This window comes from Bombina bombina, chromosome 10 (genome assembly GCF_027579735.1).
Source record: "Bombina bombina isolate aBomBom1 chromosome 10, aBomBom1.pri, whole genome shotgun sequence".
Classification (NCBI taxonomy): Eukaryota; Metazoa; Chordata; class Amphibia; order Anura; family Bombinatoridae; genus Bombina; species Bombina bombina.
The window spans coordinates 165,951,518-165,969,777 of record NC_069508.1 but is presented as its reverse complement, the minus strand read 5'-3'; the positions used below and the strand labels follow the sequence as shown (position 1 = coordinate 165,969,777).

Here is an 18,260-nt window from a genome sequence, read left to right as displayed (position 1 = left end):
TTTTATAATATAGGATGATGAAAATAATGGTATCTTTAGAAAGTCCATTTAATGGCGAGAAACACGGTATATAATATGTGTAGGTACAGTAAATGAGTAAGAGGAAAATTACAGCTAAACACAAACACTGCAGAAATGTAAAAATAGCCCTGGTCCTTAAAGGAAAGAAATTGAAAAATGGACTGGTCCTTAAGGGGTTAAAATTGTAGGTTCTATCTGAATCATGAAAGAAAAATTGTGTGTTTCATGTCCCTTTAACTGAGAGTATGACCCCATGTATAACCATAGTGAAGTCATTAAATGCGGCTCTGTACCCTGCTCGTGATGATGCAGGGAAGGGTTAATAATGAACAGCTGTGCGCAGTTTCAGAGCAGCCGTGCACGGCAGGTATCTTTGCCTCCAGTAAACTGCTATTAGTTTGTATCAAAGTGCTGCTACTTAATCAACTCCTTTGGTAAAACATTACAAAGCAATTACATGGCCCCTGATCGTCACTCATATTAAACGCTCTGAAACACAGCTATTTTCCTAAAGAAACTACACTGCAATTTTTGTTATTGTAAAATAAAAGGGGACGGAGAATCAAACAGAGACTAGGACAAAGCAACAGCAGGTTTCCATCTGAACTGAGCCGCTACAGATGGTTACGGAATAGTATGCAGTCTGCATGGCGTTATGGATAAAAGGTTGGGAGGGTTTCTTGGTGATACTGAATGGCTACAGCAGTGTGGAAAAGTTTCCTTCTTCAGAATAGTCCAAGGTCTCTTTCCAGAGCATTCCTCCGCTTTCATATTAACCCTGTGCACAGAGCTCTGCAAACTCTTACATGTTTACAAGGGCATAAAGGGCAAATAGATAAAAAAATTTAAAAAAAACTCAAACCTTTCCAGTTTACTTGTGTCATAAAATATACTTTTTTCTTTTGGTCTTTCTTGTTGAAACTTCCATGGTAGCCGCAGAGGCAGAACTTTTCTTTACTTTCTGCGATGAGATTTTTTTTTGTGAAAATTTTTCTGCAGGTCATTTTTAAATAAAATTCAATTTTAAATTAGACAGTTACACTAAGGCACCAGTTCAATTGCAATGTGTTGGTTAACTGAAGAATAAAGCAATTTTTAATGATTTATATATATAGTGCAGTAGTTGAAAATTGCATTGCAAATTAGCTGCATACAAATTTTTTTTTTTTTAAATGTCTCTTTAATAAATCTGTTTCCTTTTCTCTTGGTCTAACATAGAAATGTAGTAATAAAAAGATGTAGTGCTCTTACATTTTAGAATAAACAGACTGGGAAATCTCTGAGAGCCAGTCAACAAGCAATGTGCTGCTGCTTTGCAGCGCTACTGCATATTTGACTGCTCACTTCAAACAGCACTTTGCCCTGGATGCACAGTGCAGCCCGAGCACAGCTCAGTTTGAAGAGAACTGTCTAATGTGGAGCAGCACTACAAAGTTAAAGCGCTAACAGTTCCTGCATGTGTCCTGTTCTTTCTGCAGACGTGCTGCATTTTCTGCGATGACATCTCACATCACTGTATGTTCTGCCTTGGGGATGGTAGCATACTGAGGTTGGCTCATAAGTGTGCATGTGACTTAAGAATTATATTACAGAGGTGTTTGCAACAATGTTAAACATATAGGGCTCCATTTATCAACCACGGGCAGACAGAGGTGGACATATTCACTCTTGTCCGCACGACTTCTCCTCTCCAGAGCGCTCAAGTGCAACCCTTCCCACGCACAGCCAATCACGCGCGGGCAGGAGCTGTCAATCTCTCCGGATGGACGAGACCGGGAAGATTTAAATTTTCTACAGGGCAGGGAAGCTTGTGCGAACCTGGAGTCGAACGGGTAGTAGGGCTTGATATATAGAGCTCATAGTGCTCGCTCCTGAGCTTATTTCAGTGTGCTCTCATGGAAAGCAGCAAAGTTTCAATAAGATAACAAGAGAAATAGATACAATTGATAACAGAGATTACAATTTAAAAAAAAAAAGTTTTCAAATTTACCTTTTTTCTGAATCATGAAACTTTAATTTTGACTTAGCTGTCCCTTTTTATGGCATTGCAGAAAAGGAGAAGACATGTCTAATATTAATAATGAGGTGAGTTTTAGTAGAATGAAACCGAACAGATACAGATCTGACATATGCTGTACGAGTTTATTATTTATATACACATTGCCACTAAATGCCCCTGTACTGTAAAAGTAATGATACTCTACTGCGACTCGCAGTGCTGCAGACCTTTTGGACTCACCTTGCCCGGTTGGCTTCTCTCGTCATGTCCCAGGCCCAGGTAATGAAGTTCTGGCTGAGGTACGATACAATGGATTCAGCACAGAGCATCTGTGAGCAGAACACGTTGGTGAGGACACTCTCATCGTGGTGCAGGTAAATTGCAAGGAGCTTCCTCTGGAACAAAACAACAACAAAAGTAGTAGAACAATTGGAGTAGGATTCTGACAGGTGATGAAAACTAAAAGCAAAACAAAAATTATAAGAAAAGTCAAAATGAAATTAAATGTATTGAACATTATGTAGAGCATGACATTTTAAATAGGTTTCCAGTTTAATTCTTTTATCACTTTTGCTTAGTTCTCTTAATATCCTGTGTTAAAGAGTAATCCTAGATGACCTAAGAAGCATGCACATGGTCTTTCGCCATCGAGCAGCAGTGTTTGCAATAATGTTTATAGCAAACATAGCTGTCATAGAGTGCTTAAGACACATGCACTCTCTTAAGCTCCTATCAACCAACCTAGGTTTATGCATTAACAAAGGATACGAAGCAAAGCAGATTTGATAACAGAAATAAATTGGAAAGTTGTTCTATTCTATTTTAATTGTGAAAGTTTAACCTCACGTGTCCTGAATACTATGGGCCTGTTGATCAAAGATTCTCTTGCTTGAAGAGAAACTGTAGTGCAGACATCAAAGGGGATGAACTCACTGAATGATCAAAGAAAAAGGGCTCTCCAGCATGGCGAGATCTCTCTCATTTCTATATATGAAGGAGGCACAAGCCCAGTGCAACACAGCACTGCATGATATCAGAGTTTTGTTACACTTACACTTTGTGCTTTGTATTTTATATTACTTTACACATCAGATTGGGTCCTTTCAGTATTATTACATTTAAGCTTTTACACTTTCTATTGAATACATTTAGATTTAGATCCAGCAGTGATTTTACAATTCTGATTATGTTTTGAAAGTTTCTGTGTTACTTTGACAAAATTAGAGTCATACTTGTATATATATTTCTGTGTATCTTTTACAAATTACATGGCCCTTTGTATTTGCTACATTGTAAACTATATCTGACAGTTTCAGAAAATAAGAGGGACAGGGGAGTTCCCTGGGTATGTCTGAATCTGTCTCAAAAGTCTTGTGAAATGATGTAAGCATTATAAACAAGCTGGTCTCACTAATCTTTCTTGCCAGCTGTATGCAGGTGAAGTTTACTCAAAATTCACAATACACGTTTTTTTTGTTTTAATTGAGATTCTTTTCCAAACAGACCATGTGTAATTGCCATTACATAGTATACAGTAAAGTAAATGGTTACAAGGTAAGCTTCCAAAAACAATGTCTGATAAATATACAGTATAAATAAGTGACAAATTACACTCTCAATAAAAGCAGGGGGCGCTGCTCAAACAGAATATCCACCAAATGGTTCAAGCGGCCACTCATGGACCACAACATTTCAATGAACATAAGATAAAGTAGATAAATAGTAATGTTAAAGGGCCACTCGTGGACCCTAAATGAAGAACCTCTTTTTTTTTTAATTATATAAGGAAAAACTTTTATGTTTCTGTATATTTATTAAATAGAGGAGAAAATTGGATTTACTTTCTAGTAGAATGGATTTACCATAGGAGTCCAGAGAATAGGGACATGACTAAAGAAATACTATAGTCCTACATCAAAACAATTACCTAGGGTCACAGGGAAGTGCACATTTGCTAAAATATGGGGAGTTAGAGTCACGGATAGAACTCATTGCAAGGGCACAGTGTTAATTAGTAGGTCTTAAGAGACATATACTGTAGATTATAAATTACTGGCTCTGAGGGGGTATGCTTTGGCTGGTAAAGCAATATAACTCATATCCTTAACCAAGCAGTCCATTATAAGTTATATAATGCAGGCCTGAATTTATTGATGGGAGTATCAAACAAACAAAGAATAAGTGACTGGATACTCTACATTGCACTTGTATCTTATTCTGAAAATGAATGGTAGCTTCTTGTCTAGGAGCATTATTAGAGAAGTCATGGTAAGCATGAATCCAGATATGAAACACCCACCTGTTTCCCAATACAGAAAGATAGGATCTCACCATCCCAGCCGTAGACAGCGAAACCCTAAGACATACTAATGGGGGACCAGAAGCAAGCATTCTTAGGTGTAACTACGGGAGTCAAACTAAGGAGTAACGGCGGTAAAATTAGTACTGCTAGTTTGGAAAGAAGAAATAGATTTGTCCTGCAAATACATATTAGGTGAAAGCTTAGTTTCTGTAGGATACTGCCTCAACAGGTGATAATTTTAGATTGCTACTCTATCCCTCCTATCAAATCTCAGCCTAATAGGAGCTACAGGAATATAACTAGGGATTAGTTAGGAAGAGTACATTTCTAAGTTTGACCTGTAGAAATATATTAATTAAACAATAAACACTGTTTCTAAGGCTATAGCCAATAGACTGCTTTAAAAGGAGTATATTCAGATTGCTGCCCTGACTGCTTTGTGGTATCCCAAAGTAGTAAAAACAAAACCGCTAAAGAGGTTGTAAACAGTGAAACATATAAGGGATAACTGATAGCCATACATTAGGGATGCTAAAAACATGTTTAACCTGCCAGTATACATTTAGTTAAGCATTCACCCTGTAGTGTAATAACTAACAAGCATCCACATGCATATGAAATAGCTTCAGTAAGCAATTATTTCCAACTAGAAGCTGTGTTCTTAAAAGGCACCCACAGAGTACTGTGATAACTGCTTTATCCAGACTTTAGTGCTAGGTACAGAGAAAATAAACTCACCAAGCAGCTTGCCAATATCAGAACATATAAGATATAACCTTACAGTGTGACATACATATTAAATGAGTGTAAATTCACAAATAGAATCCCATTAAGGTTTATGGGAGTCTAACAGTCTTGAACGGTCATTCATGCAGGGAACTATATAGATTTAATGCTCCCCACCATAAACTATATGTAAGGCAATGTCTAGCCCACGCCAGTTTTATTGCATGAAAATCCATATACCAAGCGTCTGCAATCTTGATATGCTAGACCCCATATATTTGACCACCAGCTGATGTCTCTCACGGATCTGGGTCTGGAACAAGATGTAAACGTGACCAGAGTTGCGATTGCAATGAGGGGCCTCTTGATACTGCCCTGTAGTGACACTTCTGATTGCGGTAATATAGTGACAGGTTGAATGGTAGTGCACCTATCCCTTTGTCCATTCACAAAGTAATAGTCCATAGCTGTCCCGGGATCCGAATTCGGGACAGGAGGAGAATGAATATGCGTAATTAAGGATGTTGCAGCGATCTCCATTTTGCGGTCTAAACTGATTGTTGGTTCATTTGGAGGGCAATTTCTTGTGGGGGGGACACCAGGACGCCATGCTGTGACCAGTCCCTTGTTCCTATCGGCAGACTCAAGTAGGGTGTTCTCTGTATCCTCGGCGTGAAGGCACCATTCTGAGTTACCGTTGCGACCCCATGCTGTGTCCAGTGTACACATGAGACGCAGGAAATGTTCATCTAGGAGGTCCTTTAGTTGGTTGTGCAATTTGACATAGTTAGACTCCCTCCAGTAAGTAGAAGTGTAGATTCCTCTCAGGGTATTTGGTACCAGTACTCTTAAGGTACTTGGCATTCAGCACTATGTGCTGTGTAACGACAAGGCCCAAACAGGCCCTGCCGGGGGGTATATTGAAGGCCTCAACCTTAAAGTTCACTCCGGGAGCTCACAGTTGACTCGGTCACAGTAATTTTGGGCTCAGCTGACGCAGGAGCGTTAATGTTTCAGGGATCAAGGTATGAAGCAGGCAAATGAGCTGACTAAGCTATTATAGTAATCAAAAGTAGTTAGAATACTGGAGCAGGATGGTATTGTGCGACCTATCATGGCCGCCGCCCGGAAGTTCCCCCACAATACACTTATTTAACTGACAGAAAAGTAATATATATTAAACTATAGGCAAACTTTAGTTAAATTGTAGTGAAAGCATTTCAGTGAAGTCCGCTTTATAATTTCCCTCCAAACTAGAAAATCTTTGCTTTTCATGCACATAGAAAGTAATGAAGCTTTCTGGAAAACTGAAGCAGTCAGTTTTTCAGTCTTATTTTAATTAGCAGAAATACAAAGTGCAATGTAATTTGTAAAAGATATACATAAATATACAAAGTATGATTCTTATTTGTTTAAGTTACACAAAAACCATGGAACAAACCAGAATATGTAAAATAACAATCCTAAATATACTGCTGTATACATAACAATAAACAAACTATTAAGCAGAACTGTCATGTCATGTAGCGCTATATTACACTGGGTTTGTCTTTCCTTCACAAACAGAAATGCAGGGAACGCCCCTTGGAGAAGTATAGCAAAATCTGCCTTTTTAGAATTTCACTAAGCATCTCACAGTGCTGGAGGATCATTTTACACCTGAGCGGAGAGCTTTAGATCATCAGGTCCTATATAACAAATACAGTGCTAAATGACATGCTCGCTCCTGAGCCTACCTTAATATGCTCTCATGGAAAGGAGCTAAATTTCAATTAAAAATGACCAAGAGAAAGAGATAAATTTGATAACAGACTAAACGGGAAACAGTTTTAAAACCGTTATCTCATGACAGCTCCATTTTGATCTCCATATCTGTTAATGTTAAAAGGATATGAGACACAATTATTTTTCTTTCATGTTTTAGATAGAGCATGCAATTTTAAGCAACTTTCTAATTTACTCCATGTTCGCAATTTTTCTTTGTTCTCTTGGTATCTTTATTTGAAAAGCAGGAAAGTAAGCTTAGGAGCCGGAGCATTTTTGGTATAGAACCTGGGTAGCGCTTGCTGAATGGTGGCTGTGTCAGCAAGCACTTCCGAGTGTGCTGAAACAAAAATGGGCTGGCTCCTAAGCTTACATTCCTGTTTTTCCAAATAAAGATACCAAGAGAAAGAAGAAAAATAAATAATAGGAGTAAATTAGAAAGTTGCTAGAAACTGCATGCTCTATCTGAATCATGAAAGAAAAAAATTGGGATTCATATCCCTTTAATAATATTGTTTTTGGGTGACAAATCCCTAGATGCTAGAATTCCCAAGGCAGAGAATGCTGTGATCTGAAATATCATTGCAGAAAAACATAATTTATGTAAGAACTTACCTGATAAATTAATTTCTTTCATATTGGCAAGAGTCCATGAGCTAGTGACGTATGGGATATACAATCCTACCAGGAAGGGCAAAGTTTCCCAAACCTCAAAATGCCTATAAATACACTCCTCACCACACCCACAATTTAGTTTAATGCATAGCCAAGTAGTGGGGTGATAGAAAAAGGAGTAGAAAGCATAAAAAAGGAATTGGAAATATAATTGTGCTTTATACAAAAAAATCATAACCACCAAAAAAAGGGTGGGTTTTATGGACTCTTGCTAATATGAAAGAAATGAATTTATCAGGTAAGTTCTTACATAAATTATGTTTTCTTTCATGTAACTGGCAAGAGTCCATGAGCTAGTGATGTATGGGATAACAATACCCAAGATGTGGAATTCCACAGAAGAGTCACTAGAGAGAGAGGAATAAAAATAAAAACAGCCATCTTCCCCTGAAAAAATTAAATCCACACCCAAAAGAATAAGTTTTTCTCATAAATGTAAAGAAAAAAACTTAAAACATATGCAGAGGAATCAAACTGAAACAGCTGTCTGAAGAACTTTTCTACCAAAAACTGCTTCCAAAGAGGCAAATACATCAAAACGGTAGAATTTAGTAAATGTATGCAAAGAAGACCAAGTTGCTGCTTTGCAAATCTGATCAACTGAAGCTTCATTCTTAAAAGCCCACAAAGTGGAGACTGATCTAGTGGAATGAGTTGTGATTTTCTGAGGCGGGGCCTGACCCGACTCCAAATAAGAATGAAGAATAAAAAGCTTGAACCAAGATGCCAAGGAAATGGCAGAAGCTTTCTGACCTTTCCTAGAACCAGAAAAGACAACAAATAGACTAGAAGTCTTCCTGAAATCTTTAGTAGCTTCAACATAATATTTCAAAGCTCTTACAACATCCAAAGAATGTAAGGATATCTCCAAAGAATTCTTAGGATTAGGACACAAAGATGGGACAACAATTTCCCTATTAATGTTGTAAGAATTCACAACCTTAGGTAGGAATTTAAATGAAGTCCGCAAAACTGCCTTATCCTGATGAAAAATCAGAAAAGGAGACTTACAAAAAAGAGCAGATAATTCAGGAACTCTTATAGCAGAAGAGATAGACAAAAGGAACAACACTTTCCAAGAAAGTAGTTTAAATATCCAAGGAATGCCTAGGCTCAAAAGGAGGAGCCTGTAAAGCCTTCAAAACCAAAATAAGGCTCCAAGGAGGAGAGATTGATTTAATGACAGGCTTGATACGGACCAAAGCCTGTACAAAACAGTGAATATCAGGAAGCTTAGCAATCTTTCTTTGAAACAAAACAGAAAGAGCAGAGATTTGTCCCTTCAAGGAACTTGCAGACAAACATTTATTCAAACCATCCTGAAGAAACTGTAAAATTCTAGGAATTCTAAAAGAATGCCAGGAGAATTTAGGAGAAGAACACCATGAAATATAAAAGTTTTCCAGACTTGATAATAAATCTTCCTAGAGACAGATTTACGAGCCTGTAACATAGTATCAATCACGCAGAGAGTCAGAGAAACCTCTATGACTAAGCACTAAGCATTCAATTTTCATACCTTCAAATTTAATGATCTGAGATCCTGATGGAAAAACGGCCCTTGAGACAGAAGGTCTGGTCTTAAAGGAAGTGGCCAAGGTTGGCAACTGGACATCCGGAAAAGATCTGCATATCAGAACCTGTGAAGCCATGCTGGTGCTAGCAGAAACACAAACGATTGTTTCATGATGATATTGGAAATCACTCTTGGAAGAAGAACTAGAGGCGGGAACATATATGCAGGTTGGTAAAACCAAGGAACTGCTAACGCATCCACCAACTCCACCTGAGAATCCCTGGACCTGGATAGGTACCTGGGAAGTCTCTTTTTTTAGATGAAAAAACACATCTGGATGGAGCGACCACTCCCCCGGATGTATTGTACGGCTGAGATAATCCACTTCCCAATTGTCTACACCTGGGATATGTACCACAGGAATTAGACAAGAGCTGGATTCCACCCAAGAAAGTATCCACAATACTTCTTTCATAGCTAGGGGACTGTGAGTCCCACCCTGATGATTGACATATGCCACAGTTGTGATACTGTCTGTCTGAAAACAAATGAACGGTTCTCTTTTCAACAGAGGCCAAACCTGAAGAGCCCTGAAAATAGCACGGAGTTCCAAAATATTGAATGGTAATCTCGCCTCTTGAGATTTCCAAACCCCTTGTGCTGTCAGAGATCCCCAGACAGCTCCCCAACCTGAAAGACTTGCATCTGTTGTGATTACAGTCCAGGTTGGACGTACAAAGGAGGCCCCTTGAACTATACAATGGTGATCTAACCACCAAGACAGAGAGAGTCGAACATTGGGATTTAAGGATATTAATTATGATAAATTTATATAATCCCTGCACCATTGAATCAGCATACAAAGCTGGAGAGGTCTCATATGAAGACGAGCAAAGGAGATCACGTCCGATACTGCATTCACGAGACCTAATACTTCTAAGCACATAGCTACTGAAGGGAAAAATTGAGACTGAAGGTTCCGACAAGCTGAAACCAATTTAATTTGTCTCTTGTCTGTTAGAGAAAGAGTCATGGACACTGAATCTATCTGGAAACCTAAAAAGGAGACCCTTGTCTGAGGAATCAAGAAACTTTTTGGTAAATTGATTCTCTAACCATGCCTTTGAAGAAACAACACTAGTTGCATCATGTGAGATTCAAAATTTTCAGATCCAGAACTGCCCTAAATTAATTCTTTCTTTGGGACAATGAATAGATTTGAATAAAACCCCAAACCCTGTTCCTGAACGGAACTGGTATGATTACCCCTGAAAGCTCTAGATCTGAAACACAATTCAGAAAAGCCTGAACCTTCACTGGATTTGCTGGGACGCGTGAGAGAAAGAATCTTCTCACAGGAGGTCTCACTCTGAATCCAATTCAATACCCTTGAGAGACAAAACTCTGAATTCATTGATTTTAGACAAAATCTGCCCAAATGTTTTGGAAAAAAATTTAATCTACCCCCACCAGCTGAGCTGGAATGAGGCCTGCACCCTCATGCAGACTTGGGGACTGGCTTTGGTTTCTTAAACAGCTTGGACCAAATAAATTGTTACCTTGGAAAGAAAGAGATAGTAATCTAGACTTAGATACCATATCAGTATTCCAATATCTGAGCTACAAAGCCCTAACATCAATTTTGATAATATCAAAAAATGGCATCACAGATAAAATGATTAGCATGTTGAAGCAAGCGAACAATGCTAGACAATCAGGATCTGTTTCCTGTTGCGCTAAGCTTTCCAACCAACAAGTTGATGCAGCTGCAACATCAGCCATAGAAATAGCAGGCCTGAGAAGATAGCCATAATATAAACAAGGTTTCCTTAGATAAGATCCAAGTTTTCCTATCTAAAGGATCCTTAAAGGAAGTACTATCTTCCAAAGGGATAGTAGTATGTTAGGTAATAGTAGAAAAAGCCCCATCAACTTTGGAGATTTTTCTCAAAACTCCAATCTAACTGTTGGCAAAGGCTACAACTTTTTAAACCTAGAAGAAGGAAAAAGAAGTACCAGGCCTATTCCATTCCTTTGAAATCATATAAGAAATAACATCAGGAACTGGAAAAACCTCTTGAGTAACCACAGTAGGTTTATAAACATAATTTAAACGTTTACTAGTTTAAGTATAAAGAGGACTAGTTTCCTCAATATGAAAGTAATAAACACCTCTTTAACAAGGAACGAATATACTCCATCTTAAAGAGAAAAGTAAAATTGTCAGTGTCAATATCTGAGGTAGGATCTTCTGAATCAGATAGATCCTCATCAGAGGAGGATAATACAGTATGTTGTCGGTCATTTGAAATTTCATCAACTTTATGAAAAGTTTTAAAAGACCTTTTACGTTTATTAGAAGGCAAAATAGAAGACAAAGCCTTCTAAATTGCAATAAAATATTTTATATTCACAGGGATATCATGTACATTAGATGTTGAAGGAATAACAGGCATTATACTAGTACTGTAAAAGCTTATCATGACAACTGTTACATACCACAGCTGGAGATATAATCTCCACTAACTTACAACAGATACACTTATCTTTGGTAGTTGGTTATCTTTGGTTATCAGGCAGCAGGGTTCCAACAGTGGTTTCTGAGACAGATTGAGACATCTTGCAAATGTAAGAGAAAAAATAACATATAAAGCAAAATTATCAATTTCCTTATATGGCAGTTTCAGGAATGGGAAAAAATGCAAACACTCTGAGCATAGAAAAAAAGCAAGAGGCATATAGGAAGTGGGGTTAAAATAATTAAATTATTTGGTGCCAAGTATGACGCACAACACAAAATAAATTTTTTGGGCGCTAACAACATCCGAAAATGATGCAACCCTCGTCATGGCAGGCACAGCCTTGTGCAAGGAAACCTGGCGTCAACTAAGACGCCGGAAATGACAAATTTGCAATACCGAATGTACCTTCGCGCCAAAAGAATTCTTGCGCCAAGAATGACGCAATAAATATCAGCATTTTGCGACTTTGCAAGCCTAATTTTGCCCGCGAAAATTAAATGAAAAGTAGTAAATTTAAAGAAAAAGACTATACTCCAGGTAAGAAAAAAATAACTTCCTAAAAATGTTTTTTCCCAATTTTTAAACTGATACTCTGCAAAAGGAAATATACATTACCGAAATACACCCATCCACAATTAGCAGATAATCAAGCCAGTACTGAAACAGTTATCAGTAGAGGTAATGGAATATGAGAGTATATCGTCGATCTGAAAAGGGAGGTAGGAGATGAATCTCTACGACCGATAACAAAGAACCTTTGAAAAGATTTCCTGCGAGGAAAACCATAAAATCAATAGGCAATACTCTCTTCACATCCCTCTGACATTCACTGTACTTTGAGAGGAATCGGGCTTAAAAATGCTGAGAAGCGCATATCACAGAAGAAAATCAAGCACAAACTTACTTCACCACCTCCATAGGGAGGCAAAGTTTGTAAAACTGAATTGAGGGTGTGGTTAGGGGTGTATTTATAGGCATTTTGAGGTTTGGGAAATTTTGCCCCTCCTGGTAGGATTGTATATCCCATATGTCACTAGCTCATGGACTCTTGTCAATTACATGAAAGAAATGCAGCATGTCTGCGGAAAGAATGGGACACATGCAGGAAGTACTAGGGTTGCATCAATACCATTTTTTTAAGACCGAGTACAAGTAACAATACTTTTTTCAAATATTCGCCAATACGAATTACCGATACTTTTTTTTGTCATGTGACAGTTTACCAAGCACAATACAGATTAATTATTTAAGATACCTTCTTTATAATTATGAAGAACTGTAACTCAAAAGACAGTATGACATAATAAAACAGTTTTATTTGATTGTTGTCACAAAGTTCACAGAACATGTTTAGAAATAAAAATATTACTACAATAAAATATATTAATAATAACAACAATAAATAACAAATGTAAAATCACGACCAACCAAAAGTGCAATACAATAAAAAACATAACAGTACACTGTTTAATCATAGGACAATACTAAGCGCTAGATTACATAAAAATCTAGGAGTTGGAAATGTGAACAGAGCATTGGTAAAGCTTACCAATCAAATGTAATCTAAATCTAGTCCTATAATTGAAGGATGAGTGTTCATAGGAATTAACTTAACTTTTCCTATGAACACTCTTCCTGCAATTATATAAGCTAACTAAGGATGTTCCTCAGAGTGCAGTATGTTTGGAACATAATTTTGCAAGATAAGAACCAGCAGTATAACTATCAATTAGAATAATTTTTCAAAAGTTAGTGAGAAGTTCTTTTTAAGGAGCAGAAGCATCTCTGCATGTTCAGCTAAAAGTCTGTTTCTGCTATCAGTAAGGACATTTGACTCTAAGCTGAACAGTCTTTCACTTTCCACACTACTGCATGGGGCAGAAAGATATTTTTGGGCCATTTTAGCTAGACCTGGAAATCTCAGTTTATTAACTGCCAGGACTTCAGAGGTTTGTCTGAACGAGGTACAGTGATCTCTCCTACAATAATACAAATAACAGCAATTTGTATTGGCAGAACAGAAGTGAACAATTTTTAGTTTAGTGTCCACAGCTTAAAATGAAATGGGAACATACAGTTTAAAAAAAAACGCCACAAGATGGCATATGGGTAGAAAGTGGAGGTATCGGTTTAAGTATCGGTGCATTTGCACGAGTACAGATACTCATGCAAATACTTGGTATCAGCACTGATACCGATACTAGTATTGGTGCAACCCTAGCAGGAACTGTTAGATCTTTCACTTTGCAGTGCTGCTCTGCATCAGGCTGTTCTCTTCAAACAGCACTATGCTCTGGCTGCACTGTGTAAATTTTCTTTAACACAGTGTATCCAGGACAAAGAGCTGCTTGAAGAGAACAGTCAAATATGGAGCAGCGCTGGAAAGCAGCCACACATTTATTATTGACTGGCTCTCAGGGTTTTTTTTACAAGACATTTTAAAAACTTAAACATTCTTTTCTCTGCAGCTAATTTGCAATGCAATCTTGAACTGCTGTACTATATTTTAAAACTCATTTTAGAATTTAATTTTATTTCAAAATGACCTGCAGAAATTTTTTCACTAACAAAATCTCATTGCAGAAAGTGAAGAAAAGTTGTCCCTTTGGGGCTTGAACATTACTTAAAGCTTATGTACATTTACTGAAAATTATAAAATCCAGCTCATGAATCGAGGGCCTTAAGCAAATTAGCTCCTGCAATTATACATCACAGAGCTGGACAGCTTTAATTTAGAAGAAAAGGAATAAAGAGGAAGATCAGGCAGTGTCTGTCCTGAGGATCATCCTCTCTGCATTTCAAAGTGCACCCTCCATGCAATATCCTAAGTTACTGTGCTAGAATTTCCAGCATTCGCAGCGAAGCCGGGTAAAGAGGTGTTTACACAGTGATTAGACCCTTAGAATAAGCTCCCAACTCCTGCAGGGAGAGCACAACAATTATTCATCTGGACCAATTCACAAAGCCAGGGAATATTAAACACCCATGCTGAGAAGACAGGCGATTGCAGGCTGGTGGAGAGACTAGAAACCTCCTTGAAAAACCCTTGCACAGCCTTCATTATTTCCCCTGCAAGGGAACCTAAGGAAAGTGTTTAGTTAGAGAAAAACCCACATTGACCTTGCTTTAAATCCTTTAATCTTTCTTTTGTGATTGTCCTGCTTTGTGGCCGTCATTTCCCCCCCCCCCCACCACCCCCCTTACTCTTTGGGCGCAGAAACAAAAAATATATAATAAATAAAAATGCAGAGGAAGCCTGCTGAGAAACAGTTTTCATCCCAAAAACAAATGTTTTAGAAACTTTATCTACATTCTGTGTTAACAGGCAGAGGTTTTTTTTTCTTTTTAGAACCCCCCCCCCACACACACACACACACACACAAAAGGTGGGGTTTAAAGTTTAAGGCATATCTCACAGTTTGATTGTTTTCAAAATAAAATATAATGAATGAATTTTAAAATAATTTAAACCAAAAGAACAATATAGCCAAATGTATAAGCAAAAACATTTAATCAAATATATAAACCTACAGAACAATATAGTCAAATATATCAACCAAAAAGAAAAATATAGCCAAACATATAAACCAAAAAGAAAAATATTGCCAAATATATAAACCAAAATGAAAAAAAATATTGCCAAATATATAAACCAAAAAGAAAAAATATTGCCAAATATATAAACCAAAAAGAAAAAATATTGCCAAATATATAAACCAAAAAGAAAAACATTGCCAAATATATAAATTAAATAAATCATAGGCAAACAAATAGATCAAAGAAAAATATGGGTATATATATAAAAAATATTGCCAAATATATAAACCAAAAAGAAAAAAAATTGCCAAATATATAAATTAAATATAAACCAAATGAAAAATATGGGCAAATATATAAACCAAAATAAAATGTATATACAAATATATAGATCACAAGAGAAATATAGTTCAATATATAAACCAAATGACAAAAAGAAAGATATAGCCAAGAGTAAAGAAGTCCTATTTCAATTAGATGTAAAAATTGTATATTTCACGTATCGTAAAACCAAGGATGATCATCATAAGTGAGTTGTCAAGAGACTTGTGTTTGAGAAGGGGTACATGGCAGGTGAGCTAACACCACTAATTACAAGTGGCTAAAAGGAAAAACAAGGGTAAAAAAAATAGCTGATTAGGTTATTGATGACACTGAAGTTTCCTTTCTCCAATCTCCTTGTTTCATTCTGAGATAAAATGACTTCTAATATTCTATTTTTTTATTACACCAGGTATCATTCCAGGTATAGTGCTAATTCATACAAAACAAAAGAAGTGGTGGATCTGGTATAATACATATAATGTATAATATATTGTAAATAAATTACTCACAAAACTAAAAGATATATATGTGCAGCATCCAAACAGTGGGAAGTAAAAGAATAATTCTAGAACACAAAGCACAGTATAATAAATGGCCAGAACTATAAAAAACAGAGAACACTTTCAGTATATTATGTATTGACCAAAATCTAAGAACATAATCCATTGTTTTGACTGGTATCCCCATACCTTTCCATAAACATCATATAAATGCAGACATGCCACAAGTAAAGCCAATGAAGGATTACGTTCGTTTACACCACCAGGACAACTTATTGATGGTTTAGGTCAATGAGGGAAATATAACAACTTTTCATACCCAGATCATTGCTAAAGGCAGCAGAAAACATGTGCCATTTGCTTAAACTGGCACATTCATGAAGACAACTCTGATAATATCAACATAATGCCCTTTATGGTATTATAATGACTGTGCTGTGACACTTTGCAGCACCACAAACACACACAGACACTGATAAAGTGACAAGAGAAAGAGTTAATCTTAAAGCTTCTCTACTCTCCCGAATGATGAAGCCATGGCGCAGATCTACGACTGCAAATGGCTGTGTGTGTAGGTCCTGGAGGGGATTTCATTAAGATGGGGCCGAGTGCGATATCGTGAGAAACACCTTATCAAATGGAGTGTTTTACTAAGTGATTAAGGAGATGGCAGTTCACGAAGCTCCCCAAATCCTCCCTAATCCAGGCACTCCAATAAACATTTAATGAGCAGAGGAGTTCAAAAAGCCTGGCGGGGGATTTAAACCTTCAATCTTGTTTTTATTGACTCTAGAAACTCAATTTCTACATCCAGTTCATCAGCTGTTCTTCCATGTTTAATATTAAAACATCAGATATGAAATGGAGAAGTATAGGAAATACAGACACCTGCTGAGAAATAAAGTATTGTGAACATTCCATAACTTTAACAAATAGAAACATACACACACACATACATGCATGAGCACAAATACGCACGCATGCACTCACTCAAGCACACTGGTTTAGTGCCTCATGTTACATTTATAGTAATGGTAGTGTACCAAATAGTGCAAATAATTAAAAGAGAACAGTACAAAAATGTAAACGCATTTTGAATTATTTTTAGTGAAAACATAATTTACGCTTACCTGATAAATATTTGATGGTGGTGAGAGCTCACAACCCATTACCCCTGGGAATTATTCTTCCCAGCCACTAGGAGGCGGCAAAGAATCCCAAACCCCAAAAGCAAAATAAAATCCCTCCCACCTCACTGGTAAAGTAGTCTTTTGAATAGCCAAGCATAAAAGGTAGGAAAATAAATAAGAGTAAAACAGCAGGAGCAGGGAAAAAGATGTACGCAAAAATGAACAAAAAAACAACAGGGTGGGGTTTTGTGGACTCTCACCACCATGAAATAAATTAAATTTTCAGGAAAGCATAAATTATGTTTTCTTTCTTCCAGGTGGTGAGAGTCCACAATCCATTACTCCTGGGTACTAATACACAAGCAGTGGAGTACACAAATAATGAGGGATAAGAGCATGATAAAGACAACATCTTTTTTTCACAGAGAAACAAAATCCACAACCCAGATAGAACCCAAAAGAATAAACGGGGTATATATTCTCTTTTTAATGCAATCGAAATGACCGACAGGCAAGACCAAGTAGCTGCCTTGCAAATTTGGTCAACAGAAGCCTCATTCTTAAAAGCCCAAGAAGTGGCAACTGATTTTGTAGAATGGGCAGTAATCCGTTTAGGTGGAGGCTGTCCTACCTCCAAGTAAGCCCTGTGGATAAAAAATTTCAACCAAGAAGCCAAAGAAACTGTAGACGCTATCTGCCCTTACTCAGAAAAGTGAACAAACAAACTAGAAGTTTGCCTGAAATTCTTAGTTGCATCTACATAGTACTTTGAGGCTCTTACAACATCCAAGTTATGAAGAAGCCTCACCGAATAACTGTTAGGATTAGGACATGAAGAAGGGACAACAGTTTCCCGACATATATTATCCGAAGACACAACCTAAGGTAAAAAGTCCTCAAAACTGCCTTATACTGATGAAAAATAAGATAAGGGGATCACATTAAAGAGCAGACAACTCAGGGACTCTCTTATAGCAGTGGAGATAGCCAAAATTTAATAAAAACCTTCTAAGAAATAACCTTAATATCCGCCTTACGCTTAGGCTCAAAAGGAGGAGCCTGCAAAACTTTCAATACCAAATTAAGATTTCAAGGGAGAGAAATTGGATTAACAACAGGTTTAATTCTAGCCAAAGCATGAACAAAACCATGAATGTCCAGAATATTAGCATTCTTCTTGTGGAACAGAAATGAAAGAGCAGAAATCGGACCTTTCAAAGTGCTGGCAGATAAACCCTTATCTA

At 37.1% G+C, this 18,260-nt stretch overlaps 1 protein-coding gene across 1 annotated transcript in view; it reads right to left on the bottom strand.

Annotated features, from left to right (window-relative positions):
- Positions 1–18,260, bottom strand: part of FAF1 (Fas associated factor 1) — a 700,642-nt gene that overhangs the window by 248,991 nt on the left and 433,391 nt on the right. Inside the window, exon 13 of the mRNA XM_053693495.1 lies at positions 2,261–2,415. Coding sequence (XP_053549470.1) covers positions 2,261–2,415 — 155 coding nt within the window. The remainder of the gene's footprint in view (positions 1–2,260; positions 2,416–18,260) is intronic.